The sequence below is a fragment of the Pristis pectinata genome, chromosome 10 (assembly GCF_009764475.1).
Source record: "Pristis pectinata isolate sPriPec2 chromosome 10, sPriPec2.1.pri, whole genome shotgun sequence".
Lineage (NCBI taxonomy): Eukaryota > Metazoa > Chordata > Chondrichthyes > Rhinopristiformes > Pristidae > Pristis > Pristis pectinata.
The window spans coordinates 97,636,129-97,661,524 of NC_067414.1; the positions used below are offsets into that span (position 1 = coordinate 97,636,129).

The window sequence follows — 25,396 nt, forward strand, 5'->3', positions numbered from 1 at the left end:
GTGGGTCCAGGTTGTCTGGTAGGCTGGAGTTGATGCGTGCCATGACCGACCTCTCAAAGCACTTCATGATGGTGGATGTCAGAGCCACTGGTCGGTAGTCGTTGAGGCATGTTACCTTGCTTTTCTTTGGTGCCGGGATGATAGTGACCTCCTTAAAACAGGAGGGAACCTGAGATAGAAGCAGGGAGAGGTTGAATATGTCCGCAAATACTTCTGCCAGCTGATCAGCACAAGATCTGAGCACACGGCCTGGGACACCGCCTGGGACACCATCTGGGCCAGATGCTTTCCTTGTGTTCACTCTCTGGAAGACTGATCTTACATCCTCCACTGTGATCACAGGTTCAGCTGCGTTGGTGGCTGACATCTCTACTGTTGGCTTCACCTATTCCCACTGTTGCTGTGTCCCTATTCTCACCACTCTCTGGTAAAGAAGTTTCTTCTGAATTCCTAGTGATATAGTGATGAGGTTTAATTTTCTCTTCCTCACAGGTGTAGTCCATCTATCATTTTGATGTACCTGTATCAGGTCAACCTTGTCTTTTCTAGAGCACGGAGATCTTGAGCATGCTTTCTTGATGGGTATAACCTTGCAATTCTGGTACAATTCTTGTAAATATTTTACACATCCCTTCCAGTACGTGATTCTCCTCATAATATAGTGACAAAAATGTAGTTGAAGCAATATATGTTATGCAAGTTGTGTATAACTTTTCTGATTATGAATTCCGTCTCCGGAAATGAATCCTTGTATTCGCTTTGATTTCATTATGGCTTTATTAATCAGTGCCACAACTTTTAGCTATTTGGATATTTGTGCTACTTTTTCCCTTTTGCTCCTTTACTCTTTTTTTTCCCCTACAAGTAATATCCAACCTCTTTTTCCTAATCTTGTAACTTGTTACTATATACATCCAAGTTTGGTGTAATTGGTAAATTTGAAAGTTATTTTGGGTTCCAAATGGTAAATAGGTAAAATGAATTGTGGAAGAGTGATTGCAATACTGATGCTTCTGGGGCTCACCACTCTGCCACATTGAATAGCCACCCTATAGCCTTCGCTTCTGCATTCTCAACTAGCCAACCTAGTGCTGCAGTATGTTCCTGTCAACTCCACATGATCTGACCATATTATTTGGTAGCTCATCCAAAATCATTTAGAAACTTAGATAAATGATACACATGTGGTGGCCCACACACGCGGGACTCGAACTGCCATCGGGGGCCATGGGCAGACACGTGGTAGCGCGTTTTGAACTACCCGCTCGGGGTGGACCCTCCGGGACAGTTGGATGTCACTTCCGCCCCACGGGTCGCAGGGGCCCTTGGGTAGAGAGTTTTTTCGCGCGCTTTTTGGGAATCAGTAAAGGTTTCTGAGTTCAGTACTCTCTGCTTCCGTGTGTTCCTTGAGTAACGCATTGCGTGCGGCACACTCTGCATTATCCTTGCCTACTCTATCTGTTACGTGTTCATTGTCCATGCCTTGAAATCTTTAAACTGATGAGAGGTAAATTCATAGCTCATGTTATAAAATGCTACAAATACGAGGTATTCTTTGATACTGGTGACTGTTCCAAAGGTACTACCTATCCTCCCAATCTCAATGGTTATCCTTATGTAAGTCTGAACAATACACAAAATGTAACTGCTGCATCATTTCCCAGTTAGGATGAAGGATCTTTGACCTGAAGCATTAACTCTGTTTCATTTGCCGCTGATGCTTCCAGTCTATTTCCAACTTCTGCAATTTTTTTGAACTTTGAGTATTAATGATTTGACAAATTCAGCACCACTTCAGGCAATGCATTTCTGAACTTGTTTCTTACAGCCTATGGTGTGTGGAAATGTGAAGTTATCCATTTAGTTGTAAAAATAGAAGTGCAGTACATTGTTCAAGTAGGGTATCTGCAAAATGCTTCTGTAAAGTTAGCAAATGGATGCTGCAAGTAATTAGGAAGCCAAATGGAATATTGATATTACAACATTTGATTTGGCTTCTGAACTACTTGCTGCATTTATATTGGAAAAGGGATCAAGTATAAATTTAGGGTAAGCCTTGTATTGTTCAGGCCTTTAGTGACAAGACTCCTGGAGTACTGTGTACGGTTGAGCTCTACAAATTTAAAGGCTGTAGTGGCTTTAGAGGCAGTTCAGTAAAGGTTAACTAGATTGATTCCTGGGAAGTAGTGTTTGTTTTGAGGAATTGTTAAACAGGTCTGACTTGTATTAAGCAAAAATCATGTTGCTAAGTCGTTTAGCTGAAATATTTTCGGGTGGTTGCCTTTTAAGAAAGTACAGAACTGTGTGTGTCCATTTATTAAAATCCTGTAGATCAGATGCTTATAATCTTGATCATGCCTTAAGATTTGTTTGTTTTTGAACCAGGGAAAGAAAGGGTGGAGTGGGAGAGGGTGAAACAGCGAACAGGTCAGAAAGTCTTTGGTTTTCTGTACCCTCACATAAATCCTGTTTCTTGGTCTTGTCAACTTCCACTAGCTACGTGTCCACTAGCATTTGTTTGAAATTCTTTTCCTTCGCATTTAATGTTGTCTTCGTCCTGCTGCAATCAAACTCAATGTGCCAAGTCTGAAGTGGCCTTACTTCCTGTGGGATCTATAGTTTTGTAGAGCTGCTTGGCTGGTGAAACTGCCTTTAATATACAACAGCTGGCTAAATCTACAGAAGTGACCTCTTCTGGTTGCAGTCCTTCACATATCAGACGGTTGGCATCATCTCAGTCAATCAAGTTAGAAGGCCTGTTCTGAGATGGGGAAAGTGTGTGTGATGAGAAGGAGCCTCCTTTGAACTGAAAAGTGAAGATTATTCAAATCCATTAGTCTTGGAGCATTTTGAAGTAAGATGTGGCATTAAGCTCGTGCAAAGAAAGGATGCCATGTTGCAGCTGTGCTAAACACTGGTTAGACTGCACTTGGAGTACTGTGTACATTTCAAGTTGCCACACCACAGGAAGGATACTCCAGGATGTTGCCTGGAATGGAGGGTTGTAGTTATGAGGAGAGATTGCATAACCTGGATTTATTCTCACTTGGACATCGGAGGCCGAGGGGTGACCTTGGAGAGGTTTACAAAATTAAGAGGATAGATAGAATCTTTTGCCCAGAGCAAGGGAGTCTAGAACTAGAGGACACAGGTTTAAGGTGAGAGGCAAGAAGTTTGAAGGAGATCTGAGGGGTAAGTTTTTCAAGCAGTGGGTGATGGTTATCTGGAATGAGCTGCCAGAGGAGGTGATAGAGGTAAGTGCAATTGCAGTATTTCAAAGGTGCTTGTCAGGTACTTGGATAGGAAAGGTGTAGATAGATTCAGACCTAATGGAGTGTAGAAAGGCATCATGGTCTGCTTGGATGAAGTGGGTCAAAAGGGCATGTTTCTGTGCTGTCCGATTCTAAGAAAGGTAGTAGTCTGGATGTGGAATTTTCAACCTGAAAATGTTGTGGAAACAAATTTTAAAATTGCTTTGAAAATGAAGTTGAATAAAAATTTGAACTGAGATTGCTTATTAAAAGGGGTGAGGGAATGGAATGAAATGTCTAGCTCGTCAGTGGGTAGGAGCAATGTGGACAAAGCTTCTTCCTGAAGTGTGATATTTTATAATTAGAAATAACCTTTTTTATCCCCATACCTCTGTTGGCAAACATTTGGTTTCCTCCTGCAGGAAGTGGTTGAAATCAGTGGAATTTGCCATTAGGACCAGATGTCATTTGTCATCTGGAACTCAGAGTACCTCAAAGTCTCGAAGCAAACCCCTTAGCTGCCCCTGAAGAAAAATCCTGTGCAACCAAAATAATTCAGTCTTGATTTAGATTCTCTTGTCCAGCAAATTCCACAAGTCTAGGAGATATTGAATTGTCTGAGGAATTGTAATTTATTTTGGTATGTGCTTATGGTTAGCACTTGAATATATTGTATAAGTGACAGCAATACCTGAAATCTGCCAGTAGTGTCATAAAATTATTGAAAGTGCATTAATATCAACCAAAATAGTTATAGCAGAGAGAGAAGGGTTTTTTTGTTTTGACATAGTTGACTTTCTTAGAAGGTAATGAAGTTAGTGCAATATTGATTTCTTTCACTATGTTGATTAGCTTCTGTGTAAAGATAGTTTTACGGTGTGTAATGGTTCTTGGTGATTTAATGGAAGGGAAGATAGAATGTTACATAGTGCCTTTCACAACCTTGGGACATGCCCAAGTGATCTATAGCCAAAGAACACTTCTGTAAACACAGCAGTAATTCACATGACTGGTAAATTATTTTAGTGATGTTGATTAAGGATTAAATATTGGCAAGAACCAGGTGAACTCTGCTCCATTTCTTGGGTCCCGTGGGAATTTTGATGGTTACCTGAGAGAGCAAATTCAGTCCCCAGTGTCTGTGAAATGCTGCACTGGAGTATTGATGTATTGCATCTCCCAAAATTTGCTATATTCTGGAGACTTTGAGTTGGAAGACAGCTAATGTTACACTATTATTCAAGAAAGGAGAGAAAGAGACAGAAGGCACGAAAGCTAAAGGCCGTTTAACCTTCCATCTATCTTTGGAATCCATTATCATGGACATAATAGCAGGATATTTAGGAAATCATAAGACAGTTAAGTTGAATCAGCATTGTTTTATGAAAGGGAAATGATATTTAACGTGTTAGAGAGTCCTTCTGAGGATGTATTCAATAGGGTGGATCTGGGGGAACCAGTACACTGATACCTCACTGAGCACTCAGGAAGCATTCCCAGAAATGAGAACACTAGTGGAATCAGCACTAAAAGGGGTTAGTATAGCATTTTGTTTTACACATGTATAGGGTAAGAGAGAGCTGTGTTGTGCTGCTCCATTGGGAACTTAGCTGATGGTTCAGCCTTATGCTCGTGCTCTTGCAGCAATGACCTGGTTAAAGTGATCTCATCACTATGCCTCAGCGTGGCATGAGCCACCAAAGCAATGTGCAGGCACTTGAGGATTGGTGTTGAATAGGCTGGCGAGCCGCACAACCATTCAGGGCTGGGATGTGAGGCTCAGGTAAACAGGAGTGAAAAAGGCATTGAGCACGCTGGCCTTCATCAGTCAGGGCATTGAGTATAGCAGTTGGGACATTATACTGCAGTTGTACAAGTCGTTGGTGAGGCTGCACCTGGAGTACTGTGTACAATTTTGGTCGCCCTGTTATAGAAACGACATGGTTAAACCCTCCCCTGTTGGGAAGCAATGCAGAGACCAAAGTAAAAGTTAGAAAAGAGAAAAGTAAGACTGGAGTACAGAAAAGCCAAATGCAAAAGACACAAAGATTACTGGATTCTAAAAGGTCAAATGGCACTTCATTTGAATGCCTGTAGTATTCAAAACAAAATTAATGACCTTGTGGCACAAATCAGTGCAAAGGGGTATGATTTAGTGGCCATTACAGAAACATGGTTGCAGGGTGGAGATGATTGGGAATTTCCAGAAGGCATTCGATAAGGTGCCACATAAAAGACTTACCCATAAGATAAGGATGCATGGAGTTGGGGGTAATGTATTAGCATGGATAGTGGACTGGTTAATCAATAGAAGGCAGAGAGTTGGGATAAATAGGAGTTTCTCTGGTTGGCAATCAGTGGTGAGTGGGGTACTGCAGGGGTCAGTGCTGGACCCGCAACTGTTCACGATCTACATTAATGATTTGGAAGAGGGGAGCAAGTGGGGCCTATCTAAGTTTGCTGATGATACTAAATTGAGTGGAAAAGCAAATTGTGCAGAGGATGCGGAGAGTCTGCAGAGAAATATAGATAGGTTCAGTGACGCGAGATTCTGCAGATGCTGGAATCTGGAGCAACACACAAAATGCTGGAGAAAATCAGCAGGTCAGACAGCATCTATGGAGGGAAATAAACAGTTGATGTTTCGGGTTGAGTCCCTTCAGTGAGTGGCCAAGCGTCTGGCAGGTGGAGTACAATGTTAGTAAATGTGAGGTTATGTACTCCAGAAGGAAAAATAGAAGATCAGATTATTATTTTAAATGGTGAAGGATTGCAGCATGCTGTTGTGCAGAGGGCCTTGGGACTGCTGGTGCATGAATTGTAGAAGGTTGATTTACAGGTGCAACAGGTTATCAAGAAGGCAAATGGAATGTTGGCCTTCATTACTAGAGGGACTGAATTTAAGAGCAGGGAGGTTATGCTGCAATTGTACAGGGTACTGGTGAGGCTGCACCTGGAGTACTGTGTGCAGTTCTGGTCTCCTTACTTGAGAAAAGATGTACTGGCTTTGGAGGCGGTGCAGAGGAGTTTCACCAGGTTGATTCTGGAGATGAGGGGGTGAGCTTATGAGGAGAAATGGAGTCACCAGTGACTATACTCGCTGAAATTCAGAAGAATGAGAGGGGATCTTATCGAAACATATAAACTTAGAGGCAGGAAAGTTGTTTCCACTGGTATGTGAGACTAGTACTAGGGAACATAGCCTCAAGATTTGGGGGAGTGGATTTAGGATGGAGATGAAGAGGAACTGCTTCTCCCAGAGAGTAGTGAATCTCTGGAATTCGTTGCCCAGGGAAGCAGTAGAGGCTACCTCATTGAATGTATTTAAGACACAATTGGATAGATTTTTGCATAGTAGAGGAATTAAAGATTATGGGGAAAAGGTAGGTAGGTGGAGCTGAGTCCACGGCCAGATCGTCCATGATGTTATTGCATGGTAGAGCAGGCTCGACGGGCCAGATGGCCTACTCCTCCTCTTTCTTAAGTAAACTGGAAAGGGTGCAGAGAAGATTTATGAGGATGTTGCTAGGACTAGAAGGCCTGAGTTACAGGGAGAGGTTGGCCGGGCTTGGTCTTTACTCCTTGGAATGTAGGAGAATGAGGGGTGACCTTACAGAGTGTTTAAAGTTATGAGAGGCATAGATAAGATGGATGGTAATAGTCTTCTCCCCAGGCTAGGGGAGTCTAATACTAGAGGGCATAGGTTAGGGGGAGAGGAGGAAAGATTTAAAAGGGACCCAAGGGGCATCTTTTTCACGCAGAGGGTGGTGGATATATGGAACGAGCTGCAAGAGGACGTGGTTGAGGCAGGTACAATAGGATCATTTAAAAAGCACTTAGGTACACGGAGGGGTAGGGCTTGGAGGGTTATGGGCTGAACGCAGGAAATTGGGACGAGCTGGATGGGCACCGTGGTCAGCATGGACTTGTTGGGCTGAAGGGCCTGTATCTGTGCTGTGTTGTTCTGTGACTCCATGATAGTGTGTGTGGGATGTTGCTGAGACGTGGTAACTATTCCATGTGTTGATAGACCACCTGGATCCTACAACGGTCTCTGCTGGATGTGATGAAAGCTGCTGTCTCCTGCAACCCCCCACCCCTCACCTCATTGTCTGGCTACACAACTCTCCCCAGCCATGAGGTTTCTCCAAGTAACAAACTCAACGGCTATTGACGACCACAGTGGTTCACTTCATACTAAGCTGGTTCATTGCTCTGGAGGGCTGAGCTGTGTGTCAGCTTCCCGGCCTGAGCAGACGTTTTTAAAGTCCAAAGATTTACAAAGTGGGTTACCAGAGCAATTTAGTAAATTTGAATTCCCCAAAGGCATCTAGTAAGGTTGCACAAAAGAAGTTTACTGCAAAAAATAGGAGTGCTCGAGATTGTGGATAATCTCGGCATGGATAAGGAATTGGCCTAGTAACAGAAAATGGCACACATGGAACTTATTTGGAATGGCAGTCAGTAATTGGTGGGGTATTACAGGGATCACTGCTGGTGCTTCAGCACTTTACAATCAATTTTAATGGTTTGGATGAAGGCACAAAGTGTACTGCAGCCAAATTTGCTGCTGATACAAAGATAGAACATTGAGCATATCAGCACAGGAACAGGCCCTTCAGCCCTCGATGTCACTGCCAACATCGATCCCAAATTAAACTAATCCCAACTGCCTGCATTAAGTACATATCCCTCCATTCTCTCCTTGTTCGTGCGGTCTGTCTAAATGCCTCTTAAATGTCGCTATCATATAGGCTTCCACCACTTCCCCAAGCAGCACATTCCAGGCACCTACCACTCTCTGTTTTCAAAACAAAAACTTCACACTCTTCTCCCTCTCACCTTAAACCTATGCTAACTAGTATTTGACATTTCCATCCTGGAAAAAAGACACTGACCATCTACCCTAACTATGCCTCCAATAATTTTATACACTTCCATCAGTTTGCCCCTCAGCATCCATTACTCCATTGAAAACAATCCAAGTTTGTCCAACTTCTCTTTATAGCTAATACACTCCAATCCATGCAATATCTTGGTGATCCTCTTCTGCATTTTATCCAAATCCTCCACGTCATTCCTGTAATGCAGTCAGCAAAACAGCACACAATAATCCAAATGTAGCTTAACCAATGTTTTATATGGCTGCATTATGACCTGCCAACTTTTATACTCAATGACCCACCCAACCAATGAAGGCAAACAATGCCGTACGCTGCCTTCACCAGCCTATCCACATATCTTGCCAGTTTCATGGAGCTATGGACTTGCACCCCAAGATCTCTGTATATCAGTGCTCCGAGGGGTCCTGTCATTTACTGTGTACTTTCCTCTTGCATTTGACCTCCCAAAATGCACCACCTTGTCTGGATTAAACTTCATCTGCCATTTCTCCACCCATATCTCCAACTGATCTGTATCCTGTTGAATTCTTTGACATCTGCAAACTTGCTAATCAGACCACCTACGTTTTCATGCAAATCACCTGGCCCTGCCTATTCTTCCTCTTAGACTTACTTGACCTAACCTTCAGGTTAATGAACACGGTGGGACTAATGGACTGAAGTATTTATTTCATTGCAAGGAGTATTACAAGTAAGGCAGAGGAATTTAGAGCCTGGATTAGTACATGTAACTGCAATGTTGTGGCCATTATGGAAACTTAGTTGAGAGAAGGGAAAGAATGGCAGCTCAACATTCCAGGATTTAGATGTTCCAGAGGCACTGGTGGGGGGGGGGTGGGGGGGGGGGGTTGTAAAAGAGGTGAGGGAATTGCACTACTGATCAGGGAGAATGATACAGTTGCACTCAGTGAGGACATCCTTAGCAAGCTATGAAGAGAACAGAGCCTGCCGGCTACAGAGAGGCTACATGCATGAGCAAAAAGTTGGCCAATAAATTATTACGTGCGGAAAATCTGAGGTTATCCACTTTGGAAGAATAAAAGAAAACATTTATTATTTAAATGGAGTGAGATGTGTAATGAAGGAATCTGGGATGAAACAAAGTCAGCATGTACAGACGCTAAGTAATTAGAAAATCTGATAGAATGTTGGCCTTTATTGCAAAGCGTATGGAATACAAGTGAAGGGAAGTTTTGGTGAAACTTTACAGGGAGCTGGTGAAACCCCACTTGGAGTATTGAGTAGAGTTTTGGTCTCCATATTTAAGCAAGTGTTAGAGGATGTGCAGAGAAGGATTACTGGGTTAATCCCTGAGTTGAAGGGGTTAAATTATGAAGAAAGATTGAAATGGCGTCTCATTGGAGTACAGAACAATGAAAGATGAACTTGCTGAAATGTATATGATTTTGAGGGGGGTTGATGAGATGGATTCTGAAAGAATGTTTTCCCCCAGTGAGGGCATTTAAACCTGGTGAGATGGTGTTAGAACAAGAGATCACCTATTCCAAGTGGAGGTGAAGGAATTTGTTTTCTCAGAAGATTGTGACTCTTTCAAATTCCATATCCCATAGAGCTGTGGATGTTGAGTCATCGAGACTGATGGACATGTAACTACAAGGGAGTCAGGGGTACAGGGAGAGAATGAGGAGACGGTGGTGAGACCAGAATTGGAGCAGCCATGATCTATTGCATAGCAGAGCAGGCTCAAGGGGCCAGTTGGTTTTCTGCTTTTTCTTATCTTAAACCTCTGAAGAGCAGTTTGAAGACGCAAGTTGTGAAGCTGGACTTCTCCCACTGAACCAAGGCTGACATCTAGTGGAAAGTAGTCTTTGTACGTTTGTAACAGTGGGACTGCTGGCATGTGGATATGTGCCATTAAGGTAACTCTCTAAAGCCTAAGGGAATATATGTAATCTACCAGTCAGCAACTTGATCCTTTTCCAGGGAGGTAGTTGTCAATACTTGTTATTTGTACAGGGGGGGAATAATGAGCACCTTGAGTGAGAAAATCTCATTGGAGGCACTTTTTACACTCTGCTTTTGGCAGTGAAATCATGGGCTCTGCAATCAATCTGTAGAATTCCCACATTTCCAGCATCCAAGTTAGCACTGGTTGTTGAAACGGAGATGGGTAAGGTGGGCAAGCAGCAATTGCTCCTATTGGCCCCACGTTGCCAACTCTGATTGGCGGTTTCGTCTCAATCCCCAACTATCCCATCCAGTCAAAGAGCCATTTTCCCCTTCGTTTATAGCTTATTACTGAAATCCTTCCCAAATGTGAATACCCTTTTCTATCCCTGAATTTACTGTCCAGTTGGTGTCAGAAGTCAAGCTGTCAGATGATAAGTACGTTGGTGCTTGTCATGTTGTGGAATAGAAATACCATGAAGCTTTTTGAATTTGCATCGAATGCTTGGCCATCTGATCCCAGAGACAAACTGCAGAAATGATTTGTGCTGATACCCTGGTTACCCCATTTAAATACTTGATGGATGAAAATGGCTTGGTTCGTTGTTTTGGGACTAATGTTTGAATGCTGTTTCAATGGAGGAGGGCAGGGTTCTTGGAATTGGGAACAATGTCAACAAACCATTGTTAGCATCTTGAGGTGAATATCCCCAGTTTAAAGGCTCCAATTACACTTGGTCAGCACCAAAGACAAGGCCACGTCACTCGCTTTTCTGACGCCAGTCTCCCACAGCAGCTGCTCCGCTCTGAGCAGCGGTCACAGCAAAAGATTACCAGGAGGATAGAGGAAAGGCTTCAAAGCCACCTTGAAAAAGTGTAATATTCCTTCACTGGAGGGATTTACAGATTTGTGACTGCTCAAAATGGTGAAGGAGCATTCAGGAAGGCATTGAGAACCTAGAGCCTCTTCTGAAGTATCCAGAAGCCCAGTGAAAATGGTGGAAGGACTGCATCTCCATCATTACCACCCACCCCACCAATTACCCTCTGCCCAATTTGTGGCAAGAGTCTGCAGGTCCTGTGTTGGTCCCATCAGCTGCCTCATAGCTTACAGATCTGGTGTGAAAGTGACTCATCCTCAGCTCTGCCTCTGGGGGCTTTTGTACTATAAATAAAAGTGGAATTTGAAGCCTTCCCTCTACCCTAAAAGCATGTGTTGATTAGGAAATGGCTTTCCCAAGACTTGTTTCTACACTTCTGAGAAATGTTTGATGCATCTTTTAATGAGGCACTGAAGATGATACTTTTGGTCAATTATTCACCTTTCACTTCCTTTTGATTAGGGAAGTTCACACCTCATAAACCTGTCAGGTTCTGCTCCACCAGGCTGTGTGATTGAAGAGATGCTGCTGAAGATTTCTGCCTTGACACAGGCTTGCTAATGGAGATGGGGAGAAAAAACCACAGGAAGCCCTGCTGCTTTGATCTCAATGAAAGGAAAGACACAAAAAGCATTGGCCACAAAGGGACTGCTTTCACTTTGTATTTCAACAGGATGTTGAATATATTCCGAACATGAGAGACTCCTAGAGCAATCCAAATTAACTCCTCTGTTCTCTGAAACCATGCATCTTTCTCTAACTTAAATGTTTATCCACATGCCATGATTGGATATTTTTGATTTATTTGTGGGATATGGACATCACTGACGAGGATTTGCTCATTGCTACACAGACAATCCATGGCTCCTGTTGGTTGATGGGAAGTGGCTGTAAGGTGGTTGCCGGGAAATGCTCGCATCCTCTATTGCTGCTGTAACGAGCATGTGGAAAACAGTGATAGTATCAGTCCTGGTCGGCATGGGTTTATGAAAGGAAGATCATTCTTGACAACCAGAGCATGTGGTGTATTTTGACTTTCAGAAGGCATTCAACAAGGTCCCACATTGGAGATTAGTGTACAAAATTAAAGTGTGTGGAATTGGGTGTGACGTACTGTCGGAGAGAGAATTGATTGGCAGACAGGAAACCAAGAGTAGGAATAAATGCCTCCTTCTCCAAGTGGCAAGCAGTGACAAGTGGGTATCACAGAGATCAGTGCTGGGACCCCAGCGATTGACCAAGTATATTAGTGATTTAAATGAGACAATTAAGTGTAATACCTCCACGATTTTGGACAGTACAAAGCTGGGTGGGAGAGCGAGCCTCGATGAGGATTTAGAGAGGATCCTGGGGGACTTGGACAATTTTGGTGAGTTGACATATGCATGGAGGATGTAGTATATTGTGGATAAAGGCAAGGTTAGCCACTTTAGTGGCAAACACAGGAAGACATTATCTGAATGATGAGAAATGAGAAGAGGGGATGTGCAACGAAACCGATTCTTTGTGCACTAGTCGATGAAAGTGAGTGTGCAGGTGGTCAAGAAGACAAATGCTGTGCCTGCCTTCATAGCAAGAGGATTTGGGTACAGGAGCAGGAATTGTGCAGGGCCACGGTGAGATCACATCCATGGTGTAAATTTTGGTCTCCTGATCTGAAGAAGGAAGCTTGTGCTGTGGAGGGAGTTAAGCTGTGGTTTACCAAACTGATCCCTTGGATAGCAGGACTGGGGTATGAAGAGAGATTGGGGCAAGTGGGCTTGTGTTCCCTGGAGTTTAGAAGAATAAGAGACAACCCCATTGAAACTTATGAAGTCCTAACTTCTTCACCCAAAGAGTAGTGAACCTGTGTAATTTTCTACCACAGAAGACAGTTGAGGCCAAATCATTAACTATCAATTCATATGGTCCATTAATATAAACTTACAAGAATTCCAGTGCACTGATTAAAATCTTAAAATGATTACCTTCCTAGCCAAGTTCGAACAACCACTTTCATATTATTACCCCAAAGTGCCTGAAGTAAATAGTTCTTTTGATCCCCTTTAAATTTACATTACAATTCCATAATTCATACTCCCTGTACAATTTACAAATTACCTGACTTTTCTGAACTTCAGCCAGTGGGGAAACTCTCCTGGTTTCCTACAAGTTTGAGTCTCCTTAATTAATAGTAGGTTAATTGCCTACTCTAAATTATCCCATGGTGAAGGTTAATGGCAAAATGGAATCAAAGAGGAGTGAGAGAATAATTTGCAAGAGCACAAGGAAAATAGGGAGGGGGGAATTGATCTACTGGGATATTTCCACTAGAAGCTGGCATGGATGTGATGGGCTGGGATGTACTTTCCTCGCGAAAAGCCTGAATGGGTCTCAACTAAAACATTTGCCATCCCTTTGCCTCAACAGATGCTGCTTAGCCTGCTGAGTTCTTACAGCAGTTTATTTTTTGCTCCAGACTCCAGCATCTGCAGTCTCTTGTGTCTCTTGACAAAGAAGCTGCTCCTTCTAAGACTAAGAAGGACAAATGCAGAGAATTCATTGGGAAGCCACCAATGCAATACCCTCCAGGTTGCGCCATCCTCACTACGTCTGTATTCCAGTGTTAGAGCACCCTGACAATTCCTTCATCACAAGAGCTGCGTTTGCTCGAGGTTGCCCATCACTTTCTTGGAATAAGTATTAAGTGCTGGTGATGTCCAAAATCCGTTAATGAATATTAAAAACAAAAAGGTTATTGGGACTTGTGGGCAGTTTGTCGGGGAGCTCCAAATCTTGTTGCTATAAATATGAGCTAGTCAGCAATAAATCCATGGAGGAATTTAGGAAAAAGTTCTTTACTCCCAAAGATTACATTATGGAACTTGATGGGATGTGAATTTGGCATTGACTATTTGGGCTCAAGCTTGTTTCTGTGCTGTAATTTCTAAATGTTTTTTGTGAAACTGGTCTCTTGTTTCCAACACTTCCCAAAATGCCAGATTCTGTGCTTGGTGACCTCTTGTTCCCCTTGGCATTGGGATCTATGGTTGCTCTATTGAGTGATGTTTTAACTTTTTAGTTGTGTATACTGCCACTGACTGGAACTCTAAACAAATATTGTAAATATAATTGTCAGCACCATCCCTCCAACAGTTTGGGTTTCCCTTTAGATGTGTTTTTCTCCTACTTGTGCCAGAGGGTTTATACAATCTCTGGCTGATGTTAACTGAATTGAAAGGACCACCTTCAGGCTTCTTGTGAGTGGACTGAATGTTCAGTCCTTGAGTGTATCCAGCACTGTGCTCTTGGCACTGATGCCCTGAGAGTTGACTTTAACCCACCAAGGGAGATAAGGTATGCAGCTAGAAAAAAAATTACAGTGTGCTATATTTACTCAGTTAATCTTGTACTGCTGCCAGTTCTCTGAAGTTTTATCAAAGTGGATTGTTGTTATCAGGTGGATTATAAAGCATTGAGAGCCCAGCACACGGTCATTTGTTTTCTTTAAGTCTGCTTTTTCTTGTTTTCTCTGATGTATCCAGCTCCTTTGAAATTCTGCACATTTTAGATCAGTGGTGCATTTATAATTTAAGTTGCTACTTGAACGGTTGGTATTGGTAATTGGTTTATTATTGTCACATGTACTGAGATACAGTGAAAAGACAGGTCATTTCAAAACAAGTACATCGATGTTGTACAAGGGAAAAGCAATTATGGTGCAGAATATAGTGTTACAGTTACAGAGGATGTGCAGGCAGACAATAAGGTGCAAGGCCATGATGAGATGGATTGTGAGGTTGAGTTCAGCTTTATTGTACAAGAGGTTTATTCAAGGGTCTTATGACGGTGGGATAGAAGCTGTCCTTGAGCCTGGTGGTGCGTGTTTTCAAGCTTTTGTAGTATCTGCCTGATGGAAGGGGGAAGGAGAGAGAATGTCTGGGGCGGGAGGGGTCTTTGATTATGTTGCTGCTTTACTGGGGCAGTGGGAAGTGTAGACAGAGTCCATGGAGGGGAGGCTGGTTTTTGAGATGGTCTGAGCTGTGTCCACAACTCTCTACAATTTCTTGAGGTCCTGGGCAGAGCAGTTGCCCTACCAAGCTGTGATGCATCCAAATAGGATGCTTTTTGTGGTGCCTCTATAAAAATTGGTGAGGGTCAAAATGGACATGCTGAATTTCCCTAGCCTTCTGAGGAAATAGAGGCTCTGGTGTTCTTTCTTGACCATAGCATCTACATGGTTAGACCAGGACAAGCTATTGGTGATGTTTACACTTAGGAACTTGAAGCTTATAGCCATCTTCACCTCAGCACCATTGATACATATTTAAACTTTAATTTTAATTTCCATAGCTGTTTAAAGCATCAGAGTTTGTGCTAAGAACTAGTTGATAGGTTATACTTTGCAGTTTACAGCCTGTTCATGAATGCTCCTTTTTCTCATTTGTGAACTACATGAATATTGATGGTTTTTGCTTGTTTGCAAACATCCTTTGACCTCTGGTTAATCTTTCATAATGCCCAAGAGACCGTTACATCAGACATGAGAAGCCCTGGGAGTGCCTCTAGTCAAGACGCTAGAGTCTGCTAGTACAGCGGAGCTAGGATTTCGCCTCACTGCAGGTCAAAGTCAAATTTTCAGACTCCAATTATTTAAGGACTAGAGGAAACTCTCAGCAGAGCAAAACAGAAGTTCATTTTGTGTGTAAAAAAAATCAGTTTATGTGCTTAGTTGAATTTGTCCCTATTTGCATATACACCTCTGGTGTATCTGGGACAAATGTACATGTGTTAGTGTTATAGTTATAGAACATAGAACATTACAGCACTGGACAGGCCATATGGCCCACAATGTTGTACCGATCAAATGATGGAATCTAGAAGAACAACAAAATGCCGGAAGAACTCAGCAGGCCAAGCAGCATCTGTTGAGGCAAAAGGTGTAAATCAACGTTTCATCAGGACTGAGAGGGAACTGTCCCAATGCAGCGTCCCGAACCGAAATGTCAACTTACAGCTTTTGCCGCAAAAGATGCTGCTTGACCTGCTGAGCTCTTCCTGTGTTGTGTTTTTGTTCTAGCAGTCAAGAGTCCTGGAAAAATGATGCTGTGACACTGGGAGGATTTATATTTTACATATGAAATTCTGGAATAAAACACTAATAACAGTGATTATGGCCATGAAAGAACAGGACTGTGGTATACGGACGTCTGGTTCATTAATGCGTTTTGGAGAAAGGAATCTCTCATCCTCACTGAGTCTGGCCTTTGTGCAACCATGCCAATGTAATGTGGCTGACTTGTAACTGTTGTCTGAAATAGTTGAGCAAGCCCCTGTATTTGGGGGGGTGCAATTAAAGAGGTACAGTAAATGCTACCTTTGCTAGACAAATCAACATGCTACTAACAAAAAATAAAAACAAGTTTTTGAAATAAATTCCCACTTGCAATGTGCACATTTGGGATAAGTGTACATGTGCAGTGTGGGTAACCTCCAGGTTTAATTTTTGTAATCCAAAGCCCAATTTCTAAATGCATGTGAAGATCAAAGTGGTGAGAGAACAGCAACAAATTCTGAAAAAAATCTTTGCTAAATGGTCATATTAGTGGTAATTGACTTCCAAAACCCAGTATTGCTTGAGACAAAGAATGTGAAAATTTGAGAAGTGGATGCCAAATCTTATGGGGTCTTGATTAGACCACATTCAGGGTACTTTATACAGATGTAGTCGCCAATTTTTTTAAAAAGTTTATCAAAGTCAACGTAGAGTTTATTGTCATGAGTTTGTAGAGGCACAGGAGTGTGCAAAAAGACTGAAAAGGATGATGGCAGAAAGACCAGGTTCCAGTTATCAGGGAAGAATCAGTAGGACTTGGAATGCTAGGGTGGTGAATCTCGGAAGGTTGTAGAGGCCAGATCTTTGGGAGTATCTAAAGAGGAAGTGTATACATTTCTGAAAGATCAGGGAAATGAGGGCTATGGACAACTAGCATAGGGGTCCAGGCCAGGGGCAGATCAGTCATGATCATATTGAGTGATGAGGCAGGCTTCAGTTGCTGACTCGCCCAGTACCATCCCTATTTCCTACATTCTTATGTGAAAAGAGAGGGCTGGGATGGAAGTTTTTCAATGGAGAAGTTTTGATGGAGTGGATGCAGTTGTGTATTTTATGACGAGACTGAGGGGTGATTTTCTAGATGTGTATAGATAAGGTGAATGCACACGGTCTTTTTCCTGGGGTCGGGGAATCGAAAATTAGAAAGCATAGGTTTAAGGTGAGAGGGGAGCAATTGAGTAGGAATTTGAGAGGCAACTTTTTTTTACACACAGGTGGTGATTTGTGTATGGAATGAGTTGCTGGGGGAAGTGGTTGAGGCAGGTACAATAAGAACATATAAAAGACATTTGGACAGGTATATGGATAGCAGCACAAGATGCTGGAGGAACTCAGTGGATCAGGCAGCATCTATGGAGGAAAGTGGACAGTCAATGTTTCTGGTCGAGACCCTTCATCTGGACTGAAAGATAGTGGGGATGCAGCTAGTAGAAAAGGTGGAGGTAAGAGGTGGCAGGAGGATAGGTGGATCCAGATGAGGAGGGGTGATAAGCAGATGGAGGAAGGAAGAATTTAAATAGTGACAGAAGTTGAGAGGTGGTAGGTGGAAGTGACACAGGTTGACAGATCAGTAAAGAAAGCTTTTGGCATGCTGGCCTTCATCCTTCTTCATTCTGGGCATTGAGTGTAGAAGTTGGGTTGTTATGTTGCAAGACATTGGTGAGGCTGCATTTGTAGTATTGTGTTCAGTTTTGGTCACCCTGCTATAGGAAAGATTGTCTCGACCCAAAGTTTTGACACTCCATTTCCCTCCATAGATGCTACCTGAGTGCCTGAGTTTCTCCAGCATCTTGTGTGTTGCTCCAGATTCCAGCATCTGCAGTCTCTTGTGTCCACAAGATACATGGATAGGAAAGGTTTAGAGGGAAATAAATCAAATATGGGCAAATGAGACTAGTTAAATGTGCATCTTGGTCAGCATGGACAAGTTGGGCCGAAGGGCCTGTTTCCATGTTGTATGACTCTATGCAATTTTAAGGGACAAGAATCCAATAGGAAGAGTGGTTTCTCAGTGGCTAACAAAAGAAGTTAAAGATTGTATTAGATCAAAGAGGAAAGAGCTGAAAAAGGAATTAGCCTGTGGTTTGGGACAATTTCAGAATTTAGCAGAAAAATTGACACGGATAATTCAGCAGGACATCGAAAAACCGAATATGAAAACTTCTGTGGACATGTAATGTGGGTTCCTTGTATACTCAATCAGGAAAATAATTTTGGGGAATAAGGAAATTAAGCAATAGAAGTATAATTTGTATCTTCCCTTAGGAAAAAAAAGACACAGAAAACCACCCAAAAATAGTGGGGAACAACTGTGAATGAGGAGAATTGAAAGAAATTACCATTTTTTTTTCATTTTAAAAAAAAGTACTGCATAAAGTAGTGGGAGAGAAGGCTGATGTATCGCCAGGACCAGATGACCTGCATCCCAAGTCCTTAGAAGAGATGGCTTTGGAGATGACAGATGCACTGGTTGTCATCTTCCAAAATTCCCAGTATTCTAAGTTGGAAGACAGTAAGAGTAACTCCATAATTCAGGAAAGGAGGCAAAGAGAAACTGAGGAACTGCTGATCAGTTAGCCTGATGTTAGCAGCAAGGAAAATGTTGGTGTTTGTTATTCAGGGAATGGTAACAGTGCACCAACAAAATAGCAAGGCTTCGTGAAGAGAAAATCATGTACGATAAATATGTTAACTTTCTGAGGTTGTAATAAGTGGAATACATAAGGATGATGTTGTGGATGTGGTGTATTTGGATTTTGGTAAGGCTTTTGATGATGTGCCAGACGAGGTTATTTAGCGAAGCTGGGATCGGTGTGATGTACTGAGTTGGATGGAAAACAGTGGGAATAAATTGGCGATTTTTGAATTGGGAGGCTGTGACAAGTGGGATAATGCAGGAATCAGCACTTTGGCTGCAGCTATTCAATGGACAGTGTGTACAAGTTTGCTGCTGTTAGAAGGTTGGATGACAGTGTGGGTTTCAAGGAGGGTGCAGAGAAACTTTGGGGGACTGTTGACCTATTAAGTGGTTGTGTGAGGTCAGTGTTCTGAGCTGGAAGCTGCAATGAAAGGCAGTACAAACCAGTGTTTAGTTTTTAACTGCTTTAAATCTGCTCTCCTCAGGACTGTGGTGTTTGCTAATGGATCTCTGCTACTTACCAATGTGAAACCTCGCAGTTTTGGTGTGTATAAGTGTGTTGGTCGGGGCCCAAGAGGGAAGCCCACTGTGATGGAAGCTGCTCTACGCATGGCAGGTATGAATAATGAATGATTTCAATACTGCAATCTCATTTGTCGTGAAGTAGGATTAAATCAGTCATACAATAATACAGTGCTAATAAATTGCTCTCTGCAAGGGAGAAGTGTAATTACACATTTGAAAGTAGTAGTATCCAATCTTGCACCACAGCTAAATATAGATGCACCCAACAGCTTTTATGGAGATGAAAAGACTTGAAGTTATTTTTCCTGGTAAGGAAGTTATTGACATGGTATCTTTCATGACCTTGTTCCTACCTCTAATCTTCTCCAGGCTAGCAGATGAAATATTTCTGGCCCCTTACTTTTAACCCTTCCACCATGCTTTCAGCTGTCAAACTCCTATTTCCGCTCTACCTCTCTTAGCTCATTGGAGAAAACGATATGTTTTTAGAAATGCCGAGGTGGTGTTTCTGAACAGCATGTCTCTCTTGCGTAGTCTCGTACTGTTTCAGGTGTTTGCTTAGATATACTTGTTAATGTTGTGAGAGTCTCTGCCTCCAGCATCTCCTTGGGCAGTGTGTTCCAGAATCTGATCACAAAAAGTTCTTTGATCCTGTCTATGGATCCTGTCTAAGCCTCCTCCCCTTACCATAATCTATGCCCTCTGGTTTTAGACACCTTAGGTCTAGGGGAAAGTTTCCTGCATTCTTTGCCCTTCATAATTCTGTATATCTCTGTCATGTTCCCCCTTGGCCTCCTCCACTCCAGGAAAAACAAACCCAGTCTTTCTTCATAATTGAAATGCTCCACCCCAGGCAAAATCCTGGTGAACCTCCCCTGCACCCTCTCCAGTGCAATCACATCCTTCCTATACATACCCACTCTGGGTTATGAATGCCTGATTTATAGTCACCCCATATAAATGAGTGTTTGGGAGACTGGTGGGGTGGATTTGTCAGCTGCTGCGGAGCTGTGGACATCTTCTGCCGGGTGGGAAAGGGCATTTCCAAATGCCTTCTCTCCCCCCCCCTCCCCACCCAAGCTGCAACAACTGGGGGCTGGGTCAAGCTGAGCAGACTTGCTCACTCACTTGGTCAGTGTGACCGGCTGGCAACTACTCTCCCTATGCCTACTTCCTTTCCCATCATAGCTGTGATCCTCTGCCACACACTGTTTCTGTTCCAGCTGCAGTGCAACCAATGGTTTATCAAGTTGTACACAAACTTTCCTGCTCTTACATGCTTTGCTCCAACTAATGAAGTCAAGTAACCTGCGTGCTATCTTCACCGCCTTGTCTATCTGCATTGCCCTCTTATGATCTTTGGATTTGTACTCCATGGTCCCTCGCGTTCCTCAATTTTCCCTCAGGGCCTCCATTTGATGTGTAATCCCCAGCATTTTAAGTCTGCCCAAAGTGAATTATTTCACTCTTAGCAGGACTTAATACCATCTGCCATCACTCTGCCTGTCATAACAACTCATCAGTGTCATCTTGTAGCCTATGCTCCTCGCTGTCAGCAGACTACAACAATTTTTGTGTCATCTATAATCATACCTCCAACATTTGCATCAAAATTGTTAATGTATATAACAAACAGTAAGGGCCCAGCACTAATCCCTGGTCACGGGATTCCATCATTAAAAACAACCTTCAGTCTTCTATAACTAGCAAATTAAAAATTTAATTTGCACAACTTGCTTTGAGTGTCATGGGCTCCAACCGATTGGACCAGTCTCCCATATGGGATAAAAACAAAGTGCTGGAAACACAGCAGGTCAGGCAGCACCTGTGGGAAGAGAAATAGAGTTAGCATTTTGGCTCCGAGACCCTTATGTGGCACTTTGTCAAAGATCTTGCTGATGTCCATGTAGACTCCATCAACTGCACTTCCCTCATCAATACACTTGGTTACCTCTTTGAAAAATTCAGTCAAATTGGTCAGACAAGATCTCCTCCTAGCAAAGCCATGCTGACTCTCTTTAATTAATCTAAGCCTTTCTCAGTGCAGATTCATCCTGTCCCTCAATGTTTTTGCAATAACTTCCCCACCAGTGACATTAGGTTCACTGGCCTATAATAACCTGTCATATCCCTGGTGCCCTTCTTGAATTCAAGTAGCACATTTGTTTCTCTCCAGTCATCTAGACCTTACATGCGTCCAATGAAGATTTAAAAATCTGTTTTTTTTGCTATGGAGAATATTGTACTGGAGTGATTTTACTGTTGATGTGGCAAATTAAAAATGCAACATTCTCATCATTATAAATCATAAAAATTGAATCTTAAAATATTTTGAGTGGTTCTTCTTCAGCATTTACACAATGAAGTTTGACATATTATTAATTTAAGAGCAAATTATAATTCCTAAGCAGGGATGGAGAGCTGCCCTTTGTTGAATATAAGTTATGAAGTTATGGGCCCTTTTGGCTCAGAGTTCACACCGACCGTGAACAACCCACTAATCCCACATTTATTCCAGTTTATTCTCCCCCACATTCCCATCAACTCCCCCCTGTTTCTACCATGCACCTACTCACAATGAACACTTTAGTGGCCAATTAACCAACAAGCCCACATGTCTCATGGATGTGGAAGGAAACCAGAGCACCCAAAGGAAACATTGTCACTGGGAAGTGTGCGAACTTTACACAGATAACATTTGAGGTCAGGAATGAATGCAGGTATCTGAAGATGTGAGGCAGTGGCTCAAGTAGCGATGCCTCTGTACCATATCTGAATGACTTGAAAGCTTTTTCTCAAAACTACTCTGCATAGCTTTCGTCGAACAGTTGTTGTGAACATTAACTTAGTTCCTACCAAAATGATGCAGGGAAGTATAGGTTAGAAGTAAGTATAAATATTTTAAGCTGCTTTGTAACCATTTTATTTTGTTTTAAAATTTTAGAAATCCATGATATGCTGCCATTCATTCCAAAAATATTCATTGCAAATACCACAAAAGACATTGAATGTTCACCTCCAAGAGGACTGCCTCTGCCTGTTGTGTCATGGTATAAGGGCAGTGCACAAGTTCCAGCTGAAGGTCGTGTCTATCAGGCTGGGAATAAGCTGGTTTTCAATCAGACAGCAGAGGAGGATTCAGGAATTTACACCTGTCGTGCTCGAAACAAAGCTGGAGAGAAGACCAGTGAGCTGAATGTCACTGTGGCAAGTAAGGGACACTTAATTTTGTTTTAGTCATATCCAGAGGAAATCATTCACAGCCAATGAATTACTTTTAAGGTTCAGTTAACATTGGAATTCAAATAAAAGTAGCCAATATACACACATTGAGATTCCATAAACAGCATTTGGATCAATGTCCATATTTGTTTGTTTTGGGGGGAGTTGGGGTTTTGGTTGAGAGAGAAAGATTGGGCAGAAGAATGGAAGAAACAAATACTTTCATGTAAGGAGTGAGTTTTTATCATGGATTAGGTGGCTTATCAATTTGAGGCCTTGGCATACTTTTCTCAAACACTAGACAACAGACAAATTCAAATCTCTCAGCAATTCCCTTGGGCCTTTACCAAGCCAAAAGTCAGAATTCACCAACCATGTGTTTGATTACATGTTGTAGATTAGGTTCCTTGCACAGTTCTCTGGGTTTAATGCACCATTTTAAAAAAGACAGTGAGTACAGGTTGATTTGTTGTGTAGTTTTGTTGTTATTGCTTTGGCTGCTGAAGAGCACTTTAGCATTGCACCATCACATTGAGATACATAGCAGCCAATTGGGCAGCAGATTCAATTATTAATGGATAAGATAACTGATTATTTTTGAAAGGATAGCTGTGTTATGAATCTTAGATTTTGTACCTTCCATTAGATTTAAACCAGTGACTTGGCTCTGCTCACACCTTCGACTGCATCAAAGCCGACACTTGCAACAATAACTAATTTCTGTTGTTAGGGTTATGTGATCCTTGAGCCCAAGGGGGGGAAGATCAACATGTTTCTATAAATGCTATCCTGTCCTCCTGGGTGAAATATGTGTGTGTACATTTGTGAAAACTGAAATTGGCAAGGGCAAAATTGGGCCCTAATGTAATGGCCTAGTTACAACAATGTTCATTTTATCTGGGTGCTCACTTAAATTTTAAAATACTTGGTAGCTGCTCATGCCTGCAGGACCATGGTTAGACAACTCAGAACAGACTTGGCAAAGAAAAAAGATTAATCTGACCTTTTGATTACTGCTTGTAAACTTTAAAGCTGACCCCTCAGTTATTACACAAATGGAAGCTGGAGCCTTCCTGTTACTAATGGCCATTGGTTTTCTTTCAGGAATTGAAGAAGGTATGCTTGCATTTTGTTCTGAAAATGATCTTAGATGATGTGTCAAATATCTGTTAAAGTAACAGTGTGATTAATGCTTATTCCCGTAATGTATGTGCAAATTGTATGGCAACTTCGGTAAAAGACAGATGCATGTGTGCAAATATCTGTCTGAATTGTACAGCTCCACTGTCAGCTCTGCAAAAATGATATTTCACTGTCTGTTTCATCATTAATTTGTATTGAATGTCATGAAATTGTTGCATTTACACAGTGCTCATAGCACATGTTTAATACTCATAATTAGAAGTGAGTGTCCTTTTAATGACCTGCTCATTGTTATACTTGCAATCAATCTCTCTGGCACCTAAAATTAGACAAGCATGGAGGTAAATTCCTTCAGGTTTTGCCTTACTTTAATTTTCTAGCTTTTCCTTTATCTTTTCACTATCCTAATTCAATCTGTCTTCAGTTCCTGAACTTTCTGTGGCTGATTTGATACCATCTTCAATCATTTTATTTTTGAATCCTTCAATATTACTGGTTGAAGGTGCATGCTGTTAATTGCCCTTTTCAATGCGGTCCCAGAACGCCTATCTCATCTGCACTGTCAACTTGCATTTAAGGGACAAAGAAGTTGTGAGCTGAAAGGTTCAGTTGTGGGTCTGATGGACGGCAGGTGTCATCAGTTGCCTGGTGTAAAGGAGTCTGACTCTCAAAGTATTGACCATGGCCATTGTGGTCCCCCTGCCACACACATCCAACTCTTTTAGCTTTTTCTTTGAATACTCCATTCTTCCCCTACTCCCCTTCCCTCATTTGTGTTCCTGATTGCCTCAGTGGTCCGGAGATTGAATGGAAGCCTACTGTTCTGGTTGGCCCATCACAGCTAACCTGGCCAACCTCAATTTGTGGAGACACAATAGACTGCAGATGCTTAATCTAGAGCAGCACACAAAAAGCTGAAGGAACTCAGCAGGTCAGGCAGCATCTCAGGAGGTAAAAAGGACAGTTGACGTTTCAGGTTGAGACCCTTCGTCAGGACTAGTGAAGGGTCTCGACCTGAAACTTTGACAATCCATTTCCCTGACCCACTGAGTTCCTCCAGCTCCCTTGTGTGTTGCAACCTCAATTTATGTCAGTGCAGGAGCTTAAAAATAAGCAAGCACTATTTTTCCTCTCCTCTTTCCAGCATGGTGTCTTAAATTACAGGGGTTCCCTCTACACCCAGAGGCAAGGGAAGTAATTGCATTTAGAGCCCCTCTGTGCCATGTCTCATGATATGGTAACTCTGAACTATCTGGAGAAGGTGATTTCACGTAATATCTTGTTGGCAATAGTGCTTTTTTCTGTAAATGATCTGAAATGCTCATTCTGTCCTTGAAGTATAGTGGAATTGGAATGTTGGGTTTGCCAAATTTCCGCTTGTGAATCTTTCTCTCCCCGCACAGCAATCCCAGAGTGGGTGGTCAAGCCATCAGACCGCCAGCTAGATGAAGGGATGCCAGGATTTTTGCCCTGTAGCACCCGGGCTACCCCAACTCCCGTCGTTACCTGGTTCCGAAACAATGTGGACATTTCTGGTGTAAGTATGTCACCCATCTTCAGAGGCGTGTGTGATTTATGTCTGGCTCATGTTGATAAAGAAGGAATTACTAACTATTTATCTAAGCTTCCACTGAAGGAAGTAAGTTCAGGTGAAATTTACAACAATGCTGTCTGCACACATATGCAGACAGCATCTTTGTAGATTTCACCTGAAGAACTTTTTTTAAGAATGAATCCTTATTTTTGATGGGTTATTTAATGGAGCATAATGGAGCATCTTTGCTCTGTCTCGTGTGTTGCCCATTCAGTGTTCGTAAATGAACAGCCCA

At 42.3% G+C, this 25,396-nt stretch overlaps 1 protein-coding gene across 1 annotated transcript in view; it reads left to right on the top strand.

Moving 5' to 3' along the window:
- The window catches only part of LOC127575387 (inactive tyrosine-protein kinase 7-like), a 175,827-nt gene that overhangs the window by 112,042 nt on the left and 38,389 nt on the right, over positions 1-25,396 (top strand). Inside the window, exons 6-8 of the mRNA XM_052025208.1 lie at positions 19,163-19,293; positions 22,147-22,413; positions 24,971-25,104. Coding sequence (XP_051881168.1) covers positions 19,163-19,293; positions 22,147-22,413; positions 24,971-25,104 — 532 coding nt within the window. The remainder of the gene's footprint in view (positions 1-19,162; positions 19,294-22,146; positions 22,414-24,970; positions 25,105-25,396) is intronic.